Genomic DNA, 16,134 nt, shown 5'->3' with positions numbered 1-16,134 from the left:
TGGGAACAGTAGCTTGTTTAGGGTACTGGAAATTGCAGCTGTGTTAGAGGTAAACGGCAGCTCCCAGGTTTCCTGAAGCGGAAATGTCCTTTAAATGTGTGGTTTGTATGCGGTCTTGGTCACCTTTTGTTCTGACAGACCTTTTGTGTCATCATCATGCACAAATTTAACAGCTGTAGTTTTCCCCATCACTATAGATCCAAAGGGGGAAAATCTGCACCTATTGAATTTCTGCCTGTTGCACAGCTGTTAAAGATTTAGGAGTCCCGTCAGGGAACATAACAGTGCTAAAGAGGTGGTTTGTTTTTAAATGTGTGCCATTTCTTTCTCTGAACTTACATCACCTGCTTGTTTTTATAATAATTTTTATTAGTATTTTCCACACAACAACACAAAAAATATCAAAAAATAACAATACACAAAACACAAAAACCAGCGTACAAAAAACCCAAATCCATATCTTACAAGTTAATAATATAAGCACTAAAAAGAAAAACAAACATTGACTTCCACCAATCCCACAGCACCTCCTTTACCTCTCATTATGCCTTCCTGTTTTCCTTATCATCTCTATCCTAGCATCTAGATATAAATCCCTCTTTCTTATCCTTTCACTTCACAAGGTTATTCCAGACTCAGCCAAATTTCCGTCCTCGAATCTTGGCTTTTAAGGTATTCCTTTAGGCACTCACATTCTTTTTTCACTTCACTTTTTGGTTTTTGTCTTATTATATCTGTCAATTTGGCTAATTCTAAATATTCACCTGCTTTAATCCTGTAAAAAAAATAAATGACTGCTTTAGACCAGCTGCAGTATAGGTGGGTGGCTATTTTGATGATTACTCTGGCCTTGGACTAAGGAGGCTATTTCCACTTTGCAAGAGGTAAACGACAGCCCTTCAGATCAAAAGGTAAAGTACAGAAATTAAAACAAGCAGATTTAAATGTTAAATCCAGTTTTCAGTGTACAGCGCACAGCCCATAGCTTTGCTGCACATTTCCCTGTCTGAAAGTTGGCGTTCTAGTTGCCTGGAGACAGAAGTAAACAAAAGTATCTTGGTGACAAGAGTGCGAAGTTTCCTGGAGCTGCCTGCTGCTGCTCTTCATGAGAAATGAAGGGGGGGGGGGGAATCCATCTTCTAGGGCTTTTGTCTTTTGATTTTCACCCAAAACGAAGCACAGTAGCTCCTCCAAGAAGTTTCCCACCAGGTACTGATAGTTTATCTTTTTGACATTTTTAGCAAGCTGCTAGGCAAACGAGGAACAAATGACTACAACAGTAATGAGTTCTGGGTTTGGGTTAGAAGCAGCGTTTTCTCTGGGATTGTTACTTGGAGTCAGGTGCTGTGGGATTGAGACTACTAATAGGGCTGGTTAAAGGCAGAGAGAACCTGTCAGACTTGGGATAAAATGCTAGTTTTACAGCTCTGTTCTGATGATCAAAGATGGGGTGCACTCGCAGGCCTTTAAAGGTTGCGGTGGTATTCAGAAGAGCTTATAATTATAATCCACTGCCTGAAAAACCAAACCTGTATTTATTATTGATTTATTAAAATATCTATATTCTGTATATGTGGCAAGAGGACGAATGCAGCTCAGGAACACATATCCTAGTGACTGGTGGGTATTTTGTGACTTCATATTGTTGTGATTTATTTTGTTGACTGTATTCTGTACATGTCTTTTTTTTTTTATTAATATGCAGCTTAGCTCCTAGGCGGCCTTTGGGCCAAAATGTGATATGTAAAGAAATCATACCATGCCATTATACAGGAGTGGCTGGTGGTGCCCATTGGGAATGACAAGACAGAAGGCAACCATAGGTGAAGTCACAGCCAATGACAGGCAAAGCTACCACCTAGCTGGTTGTAAGAAAGAAAGCAGGCAAGTAGGGAGATGGTGGGGTTGGTGGGGGCAGTGCCCCGTTTACCCTTATGAACCAGCCCCCAATGCCATGATATTAATTGTGTATGTTTACTTTTGCTCTTTGCATAATATAATAAAATTATAAGTGGAGCAATTTTCCTGATTTTCTTCCAGTTCTGTATTCCTAAGAAATTGGATTACTTCTCCCAAGGAATTTGAATATATGCTTGTTACTGAAGAATGGTGGAATTATATTATGTAGTTTTGATGTGCTTTGAGCATCTCAAAGAAAGAACACATCTACAACATTTTGTATTGCAGAAAGTGTGCGCAAATTGCTCGGGAAATTTACGGAGTTGCCAATCCTTTTTTTCACATATGATGGAGAGCGAAACTATATTGGTAAAACAAAAGCAAAAAAAAGTCAGGATTATGAATAAGTGTCTTTTATGACAGTTAGTCATTCTTATGGGTTATTTAAAAGGCAATGCAAAAAGAAAACACGAATCTGTCAGCAACTTATGATTGAAAGCCAGAGCATTATTAGCAAAATACCCTATCTATTTTTTCTGAGTGACTGAGAAAAATTTGGCAGATAGCCGTAAAGAACAAGTTAACATGCTTCAGATATTTATGAGGCAGGAGAATACACTGATTATTAGAATCAAGTTAAAGCAGAAATGAATGTACAATAAGCATTAACTACAATTTAATGTACTCTGAATAATATTTATGAATTATATTGCTGGTGTATTTTGTTGTTTTTGTTGACACCCATCTGTCTTGAGAGAGATTGGATTGTGCCTCCGGGGGTGAAATCAAACAACATGGTCATTTGAAGAGCACTCGTGATACAATTTTTCTGCCTAATAAAAGCTATTCTGCCTCTCCAATGGGACAGTGATATGAGTTTTGGGGAACACAGAACCTGTGGAAATGAACTGAAGTACAGCCTTTCTCCCTGAAAATGCAAACAAGAATGCTAATAGAAGGCCCATGAAGCAATTTGCATGCATTTATTGGGAAGAGTGGTGCCAATTCTTTAAAAAGAGCTACCATGTGGAAAATCCAAAGCACATTAAATCTTATTGAGAGGGTATTAAATAATCTTTTGGAATATAGCTAAGCCCAAGGGAGAAACTTCACGCCAGTATCATAGTTCATTTCTGTATGGATAAACAAGGAACCTGGGTAATAACAATAATAATAATTTTTTATTTATACCCCGCCCTCCCCAGCCAAGGCCGGGCTCAGAGCGGCTTACAAGCAATAATAAAAACAAGATGAATGATTACAAACTTAAAAACAAAAATAAAATACAACATTAAAATAATGAAACATTAAAATATTAAAATGTAGCCTCATCGCAGGAGGAGAAGGAAAAGAAGGGGGGGAAAGGGGAAAAAAGAGAGGGAGGGAGGGAATCAAATTGGTAAAAAGGTAAAGGTACCCCTGCCCGTACGGGCCAGTCTTGACAGACTCTGGGGTTGTGCGCCCATCTCACTTAAGAGGCCAGGGGCCAGCGCTGTCCGGAGACACTTCCGGGTCACGTGGCCAGCGTGACATCGCTGCTCTGGCGAGCCAGAGCCGCACACGGAAACGCCGATTACCTTCCCGCTGGTAAGCGGTCCCTATTTATCTACTTGCACCCGGAGGTGCTTTCGAACTGCTAGGTTGGCAGGCGCTGGGACCGAGCAGCGGGAGCGCACCCCGCCGCAGGGATTCGAACCGCCGACCTTTCGATCGGCAAGTCCTAGGCGCTGAGGCTTTAACCCACAGCGCCACCTGCGTCCCATAATCAAATTGGTAGACATATCTAATAGTACTAAAGGGCATTTTTGATTCTCTACTCAATCCCATGAAGCCATTATCGTACATACTCATTCAAATACTGTTTTGTAAGTTAAAGATTAGCACTATTTTTTACTAATACAGGTTTCCAAGTTCTGTCATGAGTCATGGAAATGGAATGTTGACCTCAAGGCATCACCGGGGAAACAGCAATGCTGGTTCTAAGCATCTTTCAGAGTTGAACAACAGTCAAATCGCCTAAGCAAAAAGCTGCTGAGCACCTACTGTTCAGTGAAGAGAGTTATACCATCTTAAGTCTCAGGTAATCCATTTAAGGTGTTTTCTGCTTCTTGGAATCTTTGTGATATTTGTAGTCATGCTATTTAATTAATTTTAGGTTCTGTTGTGTTCATTAGTTTAGGTTTCTTCCATAAATATCATTCAGATATAACTGAATTATGTTTTTGTTCTCTATCATCAAATCTTTTTATGTATCACTACTAGGAATAGTACCTAATAAAGAACAGAATATCTGATAATAGAAATATTAGCAGTTATTAATTACAGTATGCTAGGCACTGCAGTTGGGTTTACAACATAGTCAAGAAAACTTGCTATTTTAGGCTGTGATCCAAACCCCTGGTCAACAGTGGTGGGGTTTGACAGAACAATATATTTTACTTTAACATACATAATATGATAAAATTATATCAGTTAAAGTGCCATAGGAGCATCTGATTTTTCTTAACCAAAGTAGAATATCCAAAGGTGTCTGGGAGATAGGATTCCTGATTATTATTTTTAAGTGAGGAGGATGGGAAAGAGAGAGCTAGCTATGGGGGACAAATTTCCACACTAAGGGAGCTGGCATAGGACAGCCCCAGTCTCCTTCTGACATTAGATATGATGGCAGAATTCAGAAAAGGCTTTGCTGAGGGTAGTGGGTTTTATGGAGGGACAAGAAGCGTAGCTTAATTGGATACAAAGGCAAAGGGATTACCTGAGCCATAGGTAACAGCATGGAAGTGTGTGAAAGGGACCTACAGAGCTTCATAAGCCAAGTGAGCCAATGTGGAGTGGAAAGAACAGAGGGGGATAAGGGGAGATGTACACAGAGATACAGTCAGGGGCGGAGAGCTTTAAATGTGAAGAGGGAGCACTTAGGGTTGATCTTGAAAGCCAGGAGCTGGTATAGAGATCATAGCTGTGTGAGTGGTATGATCATAGCAGGAGGGAAAAGCTGCTTTTAGTAGAAGCATTCTGAATTACGGTAATGAATTAACTATTACTTCAGTACTGCATCACCGAGCAAAATTGCACAGAGGAAGGCTGGGGGAGGGGGGAGAGAAAAAGCCATTTCATAGGACAGTTTAGTGCTGCACAAGAATTTTCCCTCTGGGAAAATAGGAACCTGCCAGACTATTATTTCATCTCTCCAGTTCTGCCTACTGAAAACGATATTGGCTCTCCAGACTAGTCTGAGGTGGGGGTTTTCCTCATCACCTGCAACCTGACTCTTTGAACCGGACATAGAATCATAGTTGGATGGGACTCCAAGGGTCATCTAGTTCAACCCCCCTGCAATGCAGAAATCTCAACTAAAGCATCCGTGGCAGGTGGTTAAAACTTCGAAGGAAGGAGAGTCCACCACCTCCTGAGAAAGACCTTTCCACTGAGAACAGCTCTGTCAGAAAGTTCTTCCTGATGTTTAGTCGGAATTTCCTTTCTTGTAACTTGAAACCATTGTTTCAAGTCCTACCTTCCAGGGATTGAATTCAGGACCTTATACATGTAAACAAAGGCGTAGGAAGGTCAGGTGGTACCTGGTGCGGAAAATTTCTTGTCACACGCCCCCCACATTTATTTATTTTTTGTCTGCAAAAAATGGTTTTACGTTATTTCATATTTTCTTACAAAGGAATGTGGATTTTGGGCCTCTGATAACAAGTAGGCGACTATGGACAGATACTTAAATCTACAGGATGGTGTTTTGGCTTGTGTTATTTTATTTATATTTATTGTTTATTTAATAAAATTTATTTTAAAAAACTTGCAAAGTGATTTACCAAAACAAAAAAACAAAAAAAACCCACAGCAGTAAAATGAAGAAAAATTAACTATCCTACTTTAAAACATACAAAAGCTAAAATATTAAGATTAAAATTACTTCAACTTTCTAAGCATCTAGGTATGCTTGCCTAAAGAAGAATGCTTTTAGCAGGTGCCCAAAAAGAGTCTAGCAAAGGCAAGTGCTTTGTTGCAATAGGCGGGGTGTTCCAAAGTGCAGGTTCCTAATATATTTTTATTAGCTATGTTTTGTACAGGGGGATCTATTATCACATGCCACATTTCAACAGAATGGGAGCGAATAGAAACACAGGAAGCTGTATGATGCTGAGCCAGACCAACTGGTCCAGCTACCTCAGTATCATCTTTCTACATTGAGTGGAAGCATCTCTCCAGGATTTCAGACAAGGATATCAGGATATCAGACAAGGATATATCCCCACCCTACCTAGAGATGCTGAAGTCTGAGCCAGGGACCTTCTTCTGCATGCAAAGCAGATGCTCTACTACTTGGTCATCCCTCAGAGGCTTGGGTGACATGGTCTGTGGGTGGATAAGTCCCATAGGACAGGGAAGGCAGATGTGACCTTGTACATTTTCCATGGTCTCTGGCATTTTGTCTATTGTATTTTTGCCAACATTCCCATGGTTGTTTCTTAATTTGTCATGCCTGATGGGGTAATTTTGTTAAACAAATAGAGAATGCAAACAAATGTTAAACAGATTGTTAAACAAATAGAGATTTTGTTAAACAAATAGAGATTGCAATGCATTCTCTCCTCATACTGGATGAGTTACGCATTTTCTCTCTCATTAAGCTGAGGCTGTTAGATCACGAATTTCAAAAACTTTATCGCACTTAGTGAAGTGTAGGTGATAACAGCAAGAACCTTTATTGAGCTACAGAGCTGAACAACAGGGACAAAGCAACTGCTTATATACATTTCTGAAGGCCTGGGCCACTCCTGCTCCCCACATGATTGGCTGTCTAAACTTCCAAGCTGTGAATCTTGACTCAGAGTTTAAGGGCCAATGGCCGAGGCCCAATTCCTGAAATGTTCTGTGATTGGATATCATGTATCAAATCACACGGGAACTCATAATTCTTAATCCTGACTCAAGCTCAGGCAAACACAGACCACAGAATGCATAACACTAAGCCCATCTGTATGCTCATCTGCTTACTTAGGTTTGTGCCCAACTATTTTTATAATTTTTTTTTTAAAATAATTTTTATTAACTGGCCAATCACATCAAATTAAATCACATCATATAAATTCCGAATTACAAAGCCAAATTTTTAAATTTTGTTGGGGGAACCCATACTTCAAGATCCAAAGGGGAATTCAGATCATCTTCTTATTACTGCGTTAATGTCCAAATCAGTCCCAATCAGTCCAAACAAAGTTCATAATTCTATCCAGTCTTATCTTGGTGTTACCACATCATATCTTGTTCGTATAATTTCTCTTTTTCCTTTACGATCTCTTCTGTTAGTCTCCTTAAGCCGATAGCAAGTGTAATAATCCTGTGTGGATTTCCCGTTCCTCCACTAAGTCCAGATGGTTTCCATATATCTCCTTCGTAGATAACATCACTTTTTCCATCGTAAATTTTGGCATTTGTCGCTCTTAAGTCCCACCGAGGAGTTGATTCATGATATGTAAACAACTCTATTTCTCTCTTTCTTCTCCCAGACCCAAGAGCTCCCACAATGCCTCACAAAATGGCGAACGGCATTTTTTCCTGACTGCGTCACTCCAAAACTCTTAGCTTTCCAGCTTCATCTTGAAACATTGCTTTGGATCGAAAGTTTATCTCCACACAGCCTTAAATCCACAGCTTAAGTCCTTAATTTCTGACTCATTAGGGGAGGGGGATTCTTGTTAAGTCACATAAAAAGGTAGAGGCAGGTTTTTCCCCCCTCCCCCCTCAGTCATTACCGTATCTTGACGTTCTTCTCGTATTTTATTGTTGTCTTGTTATCAGAGATCTCTTCTGTCAGCAGTATTTACTCCCCTTTTTCCTTGATGTATGTGCAATTAATCATGTCCAAATTATTTCTTTTAAAGATCATTGCAACCAGTGACGCGAATCGGGGACGGCGTCGAGGAGTGCCGAAAATCCCACAGGAGGGCTTTGTGCCTAGTGCCCCCACCCCCACAAATTCGGGGGTGGTATAGGGCACAGCAGGCAAGGGCCGTCCCCCCCATAATCCTGGGGGGGTTAAGGAGGCTAATTACCCCCATCATAGCCTCCAAATTACCTCGTGTGGGTCGGAGAGATGTTATTGTCAGCCATCTTCCGATGCGCCACCTAGTGGCCCCCCCAACTATTTTTATAATTTAGATACCCCTTTGTATCATAGAGTTTTTATGTTAGCCCATTCAAATGCATTCCTCTCATTTGTACTGTCTGGAAGGTTCCAAAAAATACCCTTCCAGAATAGACTTTGCTCTTGTGGTATGAATACACAAGATACAATATACCATATAATTATGGGCTGCCATCTCTTCAACACACTTCGGAGAAACCTACTGGTGACTCCTTTAAAGCTTAAAGTATCTACTTGCAAAGAATTTGTCATCCAATGTCTGTTGAGGGGTGATACTCCCAAACTATTGAGATTGTGTCAGGATAATTAGCCGAGATTTTTTGAAGTCAAATTTTAAACTACTTAACAGTTATTTAATGGTGGCTATTGAGTATTTTGTTTTCAATGTGTCTGGATTACCAATGTTTTATGGGTCCCCCCCTTTTATGATTTTATTATCTAAATTATGCCAATTATTATCTAAATTATGCTAAATTATGCCAATACTGTAAAGGCAGAATGAATAACCGAGTGTATCTCCATATATGAAAGCAAACTCTATTTATGTGGACATTAGATTAACTGACACTGTTGACATTTCTGCAAGCCATTTAGTAAATGGAGGTTATATTGCCCTATAAGTGGGCTGTAGTTGGTTTGATTAGTTCATCTGAAGCTCATGATTAATAATGTTTTCTTGCCCTTGTAAAGGTCTTACAGATACTACTTCAAATAAAGATGTCAACAGAGAACACAACTGAGCCGATTAAATACCTTGACAAGTAAGTTAGTCATCTAGGATTTCCATCATTTAAGATACCATTCATTTGACATAAATTGTTAAGGCAAACAAGACTTTGTGATGATGTTCATCATTACTAAAGAATGTGACATTGCTAAGAGCTGTTGACAACATTCAATATGCAAAGTCTGTCTTTTGTTCATATTGCAGATATTTTCCTTAACTTTGTCAGTGTTTTAACTAGTTGATGTACAAATTCTTTATAGACAATTATTTATATCCCACTTTTCAGAATGGCTCACTTAAAAAGCAAACAAACAAAAGTTCCATAAATCTCTCTGCAGGTTCTGATACTCTTTTGGCAACGTGAGATACCATAGTAGAAATAAAAAGAATTTTTTAAAGTATAGTATAGCTGAACTAAAATTTGAATTTTTGAAGTCAAAGAAAACCCTCTTTGCAGGTTTTAAGAACAACCTTGAAGCATTCATGATGGCACAGCTAGAAATTTATCATAGCATGATAAAAAGTAGTGAAAGCCAAAGAAAAACAAGCTGAGCTGAGCTAAAGGTACAAACCTCACACATTTCCACAGGCTGCTGTTTCTCAGGAAGCAAGGTCATTGCAGTAGGTTATCATTTACATTCTTCTCAGATACAAATTTCACAAGGTCAACAAGCATAAATAATTTATCCGTGTTTCATGTATGGCTTCCTGCAACCAGTCACTCTGACACCTGCTGTCACATTTCTCATAAGAAATATAATTAGTACAAACACAGATAATAAGAGTAACCAGCATTTTCCAAAGGAATGAAGTATTAGCTAGTTTGGCTATGTTTGGGTTCACTGTGTTTATACAATACAAGGATCTGATTTGGTTTCTATCTGTGAAAGAAAGATCCCCTTTGCCCATGTTGGAGGAGACTCAGCTGCATTTATTTACTTCAGCTCTGGGAGGAAAGCAGTGCTGGAAAAGAGATATGCAACTATTTGGCAGAATTTCAGTGCTCTGGAAATCGTGTCCTTGAGCCCATGGAATCTGCTGGGAATGAAGCAGTTAGGTGCATGTTGTAAGGCTCATGACATAGACATTTCTAAATCCAAATTATTTCTTGTTTATATTTGTTTCCTCTAATGTTGTTGGCATCGGTCTGTCTCGAGAGACAATGGGGATGAATTCAAACTTATTTTCATTCCACTTTTCAGATTTGAGCCTCAAACCAGCTGGCAATCTGTTGCTCACTTTTGCCAAAAGAGGACATAGCTGTATTGCAGGTTGCCTCTTCGATGTGGTCCCACCTTACTCTGGCACTGTCTCTAGGGTAGTTCAGTTGTGCTTGTTTGACGGAATCAGTGTTTACAAAGTTTAGGCATTACTGTCCTGGCAGTGTTGTTTCAAGGCTCTGTACTTCCTGCTTTGTGCTATGGGTTCTCATTGGCTGGAGGAGGATCTTTCTCACCACCAGGGAGTGATCTGTATTACAGTCAGCACTAAAGGTATAAGGTTAAGGACCTCTGGATGGTTAAGTCCAGTCAAAGGCGACTATGGGGTTGCGTCACTCATCTCGCTTTGAGGCTGAGGGAGCCGGCGTTTGTTCACAGACAGCTTTCCAGGTCATGTGGCCAGCATGACTAAACTGCTTCTGGCACAACCAAACGCCATGTTGGAAACCAGAGTGCATGGAAACACCGTTTACCTTCCCGCTGCAGTGGTACCTATTTATCTACTTGCACTGGTGTGCTTTCAAACTACTAGGTTAGCAGGAGCTGGGACAGAGCAACGGGAGCTCACCCCATCATGGGGATTTGAACTGCCGACCTTCTGATCAGCAAGCCCAAGAGGCTCAGTGGTTTAGACCACAGCGTCACCCATGTGCCATGTGACCTGACACAGTTCAATTTGTCTGTTCTCATTCATGCTGCCAATACCAAAGTGGCTTGTGCAGTTGTCCCATGTGTGATGACAACCCACAACTCTGGCATTGAAATTTCCCAGCAGGAATAGGTGTTTGCAGGCTGGGACTATCCAGACAGTCTGGTCTAGTTCCCCCTAGAATTGATTTTTGATCTGTATGTCAGAGCACATGGTGGGAGCGTAAATGCTCAAGATGTTAACCACACTAGAGGTGGTTGAGAGACAGAAAGAGAGCAAGCGTTCTGAGCCCTTAATCGGTGGTTCTATCACAGACAGAATGTTGAGCGTTTTCTGCTCAGGGTCAATGATGGCTGTCTTCCATGAGTCATTAACCTGCACCAGGTCGGTTGGACAAGCCGGGATACATGGTCCTGACATTCCAGCTTGCTAGGCCCAAGATAGTTTCTTTCTTTACTCTGTTGCCTGGTGCAGTGGTTCAGTCTGCTTGTCAAGTTATACTCTAAACTACACATACCCATTGAAGCAGGTGGACAGTGGCGAGTCAGCACTGTATTGACCGGGGTCTGCCTGGCTTAAGATGGGCAGTAGCTGACCAGTGAGACACAATGATCTCTCTCCCACTGACAAAGGCAACCTGTAGCGCTGGTACCTTAGGCCTGTCTGGTTGAGCTTATAACTTGTAGCTGCTGCCTCCCACATTGTTTTTGCTGCATTAGCAGCACTGAAGCGACCTCTCCAGGGAGCAAGCCTGGACAGTGTATATGGAAGTCCTGGGCTGCCCAGACGACAAGACCCCTTCTAGGCCTCTCTGATGTAATCCAAAAGAAAACAAAATAGTACATTTTACACCAACTTAGCTGCAGGAGTTGCTGGAAGGAGGCACAAAAGATGCCATCCAACCGCCTTAGGGATTCCACTCTGGAACTGTGTAGGGTTTACTCCTCTGTCTTTCCTTTTCCCAAAGATGTCCTGAATGGCAGCAGATAGAGTGGTTACTCCCAAAGCCTTTCTCACAAATGAGTATAGGCAAAAGGCAGTGGAAGTTTAAGGCCAGACTTTTCCTCCTGGGTGGGCTACCTTCCCAGGTTAGCAAGCCCCATCTGCCCCTCATTTCCCTCTACAGCACGTGCAGATGCACTATTGATCATGTCCGCTCCATCCACTGGAGCCTCTCTTCACATGCAGGGGGTAACAAGTCCCTCACTCACTGAGCGTTTAAACCCATCAGCTGCCCACACCTGGTTTAGCTGACCAGTAATAATAATAATTTCCCAGGATGTGGATGCTATTACATGCTGACAGCTTCTAGGAGCCACAGGTGACAGCTGAATGTAGAGTGGGGACCAAAGGTGTATGGGGTGTCAGGGGAGGGGCAGTGCCTCTGGTGGGGAGCATGTCATGCTTCCTCTGGGGTAGTTTGACCATCTTTGGCCCCCCTCTGCACTCAGCTCTTGCCTCTAACAAATGTGGGTGTAAAAAATTTGTCTTATGGCAACTGGGACATGCTCTGATGAAACTGCTAGAGCCATTCATTCTTCAGCCATTAAGATTTTGGAGCTGGAGCCAGAGATGGATACTCTGTTCCATATGGACTGATCCCCTGAAAAATTAATGTGATTTGGCACTGCTACTGTCAATTTGAAGTCACACCAGCAGACCGACTCTGCATTTTTATTACAGCTCCTAGCATTAATTGTTTCAGCTCAAGATCTGGACATAACACAAATGTCATAGATGTTTTATAACACAAAATTCTGCTGTCAAAGTATCAAGCCCAGGTGATCTAAAATTTGTAACACTACTTGCTGGAATGGCTTTTTAAAAATGCATTTTTTTTTAGTAGACATTTTCAAAATAGTTTTCTATTCTAATTTTCAAGTATTTTCTTTAAGAAATTTCTAATACCTCTTGTTTTTAATTGTTAAATAATAAATTCAAAGTTAGGGTTTGATCTTTCCAGCACCAGTGTGTAGCCCTCCCTTTTAAGGGTATCCTTTGCTAGAGGCAAGATAAGATATGCCAGTCCTTGTCCCAAAATCTGCTGGAAAACTCCTACCACCAACGAGACCACTTTTTATTTGTGATCTGTCTTTGCCCACAATTTGCCAGGTTAGTTTATGAAGCCAGAAAGCAAGAGAGGCTGACTGTGTGTCAATTCTATTCTGATAGTTGGCAATGTCAGGGGATTCCACACATGTAACTTCCAGGAGGTACATGAGGAAACGTTATAGCTTAGTGGTAGAGTGTCTCTTTCGTATGCAGGTGAGTCCCAGGTTCAATCCCTGGCATCTCCAGGAAGGATTGGGAGACATCACTGTCTGAAATCCTGGAAAGGCACTGAAAGTCCATGTAGACAAAACTAAGGGCAAGTCTACAATGGTCAGTTAAAACATTTAAAATGTGTTATAAAAATGTGACACCAGAGGCTGCTGTAGAGCAGTGATCCGTCATCAATAGAAAATTGCATTGACAGCTTTCTTACGTTTTTATTTTTCACAGCATTTTTACAATTGATGTAGATCCAGCCTAAGCTAACATGAACACTGGCAATGCTCTGACTTCAATTGAGGCAGCTTCCTATATTCCTATGATGATGGCAGGCCAAAGTGGAGGGTGGGTGTCTTCAAAGTACCGTATTTTCCCATGTATAACACGCACCCATGTATAACACCCCCCCCTATTTTGGGGGACTCAAATTTAAGAAAATGTGGGGGAGATTGCCAGAAGTTGTTGAGCTTTTTTGGGAAGGATTGCCCAGGGTTCTTGAGCTTTTTTCAAGGGAAATGCTGAAAATCACTAACCCAACTGACAAACACTGACAATTGCTCGCGTCGCTGAAGCCTACATGCGCCTGCCCACTCACCAACATCAGGTGGCAATCGCAACTCCTATTGCCAAAGCGGCAGCCAATCAACAGCAGCCCTTGCCACAGCAACCAATCACCCACCCAATTACCACAGCAGCAGCCAATCCAAAGCAGCACTTGACGCAGCCCCCAATCACCCCAAAAATCACCACTTACAAGCTCCTGCTCGCGGCTGTAACCAATCACCCATCCCTCCATGCACTATCCGTATATAAGATACCCCTCCTTTTTGACATTATTTTTGAGTAAAAAAACCTCATCTTATACATGGAAAAGTACAGTAATTTATATTATGTCTCTATCATGGTGAAGATACCTTGTAAATGAATGTGTTTAGTGCAGTATGTAAGGAAATAAAAACACATTTGGTTCCTATACTCTGTAAAAGGTAAAGGGTAAAGGGACCCCTGACCGTTAGGTCCAGTCGTGGATGACTCTGGGGTTGACATATTTCAAAAAGTAAAAGCCAGGACACCCCAATTTATTTTATTTTATATTTACAAAAATGCCAAAAAAGCCAACAATGCCTAAGATCCAGGGCAAAGCGCCGCCTTTCGAAAATTCCCCCCAGATGTCAATTCTGCCTTTGAAATCCCAGTAATGTCCGGGGAAAATGTCTGGACATATGGCAGCCCTAGTTTAGACAAGCCTATCCAAACATGAAGAGGTTACATGTGTTTTAATATGTTTTCAGCTTATTGTTGATTTAAGTTTCTGAATGATTTCAAATGTGTTTTTTAACATTATGTTCTTTAAAATTTTTATGTTTCATTTTATTTTACTGTAAACTGCTTATTTAGATTCAAGCACTGTATAAATTTTGTTTAAAAGATAGGTATGAAGTGAGGGGGCGGGCGAGAGGAGGGGATTACAACAACCTGAATACACTTTACCTTTCTTATTTTACACTGCTGTCATAGCTGGGCATTCTAATATATGCCTTACCTTTAACTCCATAACCTTTTAACTCATTCGGTTTCTTGTTGGAAAGGAGTCAGAGCCAGCCTTTCCTGCCTACGATTCCGCATGTTTCTGGAAGCAGAGTGCATTCCCTTGAAGACCGGCTGTCCAACCAGGAGAGGACCACAGCTGTCCTCCTGGATCAGGCCTTTCGGATCAAAGATGGCCTTGTTTCTTACCTTCATGGAAATAAAGGCGTTCAGCAAGGGGAGACAGCAGCACGCCAGCTCCTGGAGAACCACATACAGACGATCACAAGCATAGTTAAAAAGCTGAGCCATGACATAGAGGTACCAACACCGCAGTCGTGTTTGGCATTGCCGACAATTTGTTAAAGCTCTGGTTTATTCAGTAGCTATGTTGTGTTCAGCTCCAGATGGGTTTACTTAAGATTAAGTTACTTATAAAATATGCATATCTTTGTTCTCCCCAGGAGGCAGCCAGTCTAGCCAGCTAGCTGCCAACATCTGCTTTTTGCACTGACTCCTGAATGCAAATTACCTGGGAGCGATGATCACCTTTAGGACAGGGGAAGCCTCAAAGGACAGATTCTGATTTGTTGCTGAGATACATCTCTTACCCCCAAACTAGGAAAAAGAGGGATTTTGGTAGAAGAACTTTGATTCCTATTCCCCCATAACTTATCGCAGAGTTTGGCTGTTGCTTATAATATATATATTCAGAAATTGTACATGCAGGGCTTTAAGATCTATGTACAGTCGTACCTTGGTTCTCAAACGGAATCCGTTCTGGAAGTCTGTTTGACTTCCGAAAACGTTCAAAAACCAAGGTGCGGCTTCCGATTGGCTGCAGGAGTTTCCTCATTCAATTGGGAGCCGCGGAAGCCACATCGGACATTCGGCTTCCAAAAACGTTTGCAAACCAGAACACTCACTTCTGGGTTTGTGGCGTTCGGGAGCCAAAGCATTTGAGTCGCCAAGGTACGAATGTACTAGTTTATCTTCAAAGGCATTTTCAGCTAAGTATCCAGAAAGGTAATTTTGACCCTTTTCTTTGCACTTTGGCCCCTGGAATTCAGAGACAGTGCCATCATTCTGATTCTTTCTCCATGCTTAAGTGATAGGTGATGATTCTCCAAAGCACCTAGACCAGAGCTTTCCAAACTTTTCATGTTGGTGACACACTTTTCAGACATGTATAATTTCGTGTGACACAGTAATTCAGTTTTACTAGCAAACCAGAGGTTAAACTAACCTCTTTCCAGCCTCGGGAGGAGCGCTGGGAGAGTTCACACAACACACCTAGACACTGCAGCCAAAACACTAATGTGTTGTGAGACAGTTTGGAAAGCTCTGACTTAGACTCTAGCCTTCCTGAAACATTTTAGGGCCCTTGTGTCTTTGCCCCATAACAATAATCCAAGAAGCATTCCCTGGTACAGCTCAAACACTAGAGAAACACCAACAAGACACCCCCGTCCCCAGAGCTTAAAAATTTAGAACTACGAGGTGGCAGAATTATGGACTATAGCCTTTCAAATTGCAGGTGGGGAATGTTTCTCCATACTCCATATTTTTTTTTTTTTTTTGATGAAAAAAGCTCCCTACTATATGTTTCTTGACCTAGCTCAAGTTTTTTTTTAGGATTCTACAGCCAGCTTCCCTCATACCTTATGTTTTGCTTACAGAT

General features: G+C 41.3%; 2 protein-coding genes across 3 annotated transcripts in view; one reads left to right on the top strand and one right to left on the bottom strand.

Moving 5' to 3' along the window:
• Positions 1-962, bottom strand: part of MCTP1 (multiple C2 and transmembrane domain containing 1) — a 187,388-nt gene extending 186,426 nt beyond the window's left edge. The window contains exon 1 of the mRNA XM_079995387.1: positions 765-962. The gene's annotated coding sequence lies outside the window, so the exon portion shown is untranslated. The remainder of the gene's footprint in view (positions 1-764) is intronic.
• Positions 963-1,068: 106 nt separating this feature from the next.
• FAM81B (family with sequence similarity 81 member B) overlaps positions 1,069-16,134 on the top strand; it is a 31,851-nt gene continuing 16,785 nt past the window's right edge. The window contains exons 1-5 of one of the 2 annotated variants that reach the window (XM_079995748.1): positions 1,069-1,209; positions 3,802-3,979; positions 8,750-8,820; positions 13,158-13,271; positions 14,516-14,774. In XM_079995748.1, coding sequence (XP_079851874.1) covers positions 13,195-13,271; positions 14,516-14,774 — 336 coding nt within the window. In that variant the 5' untranslated portion in view covers positions 1,069-1,209; positions 3,802-3,979; positions 8,750-8,820; positions 13,158-13,194. The remainder of the gene's footprint in view (positions 1,210-3,801; positions 3,980-8,749; positions 8,821-13,157; positions 13,272-14,515; positions 14,775-16,134) is intronic. The other variant, XM_079995749.1, reaches the window with a different exon arrangement.

This window comes from Podarcis cretensis (assembly GCF_951804945.1).
Source record: "Podarcis cretensis genome assembly, chromosome: 11".
NCBI lineage: Eukaryota > Metazoa > Chordata > Lepidosauria > Squamata > Lacertidae > Podarcis > Podarcis cretensis.
Note: the sequence above shows the minus strand (reverse complement) of the source record. Positions and strands in the feature narration are given on the sequence as shown.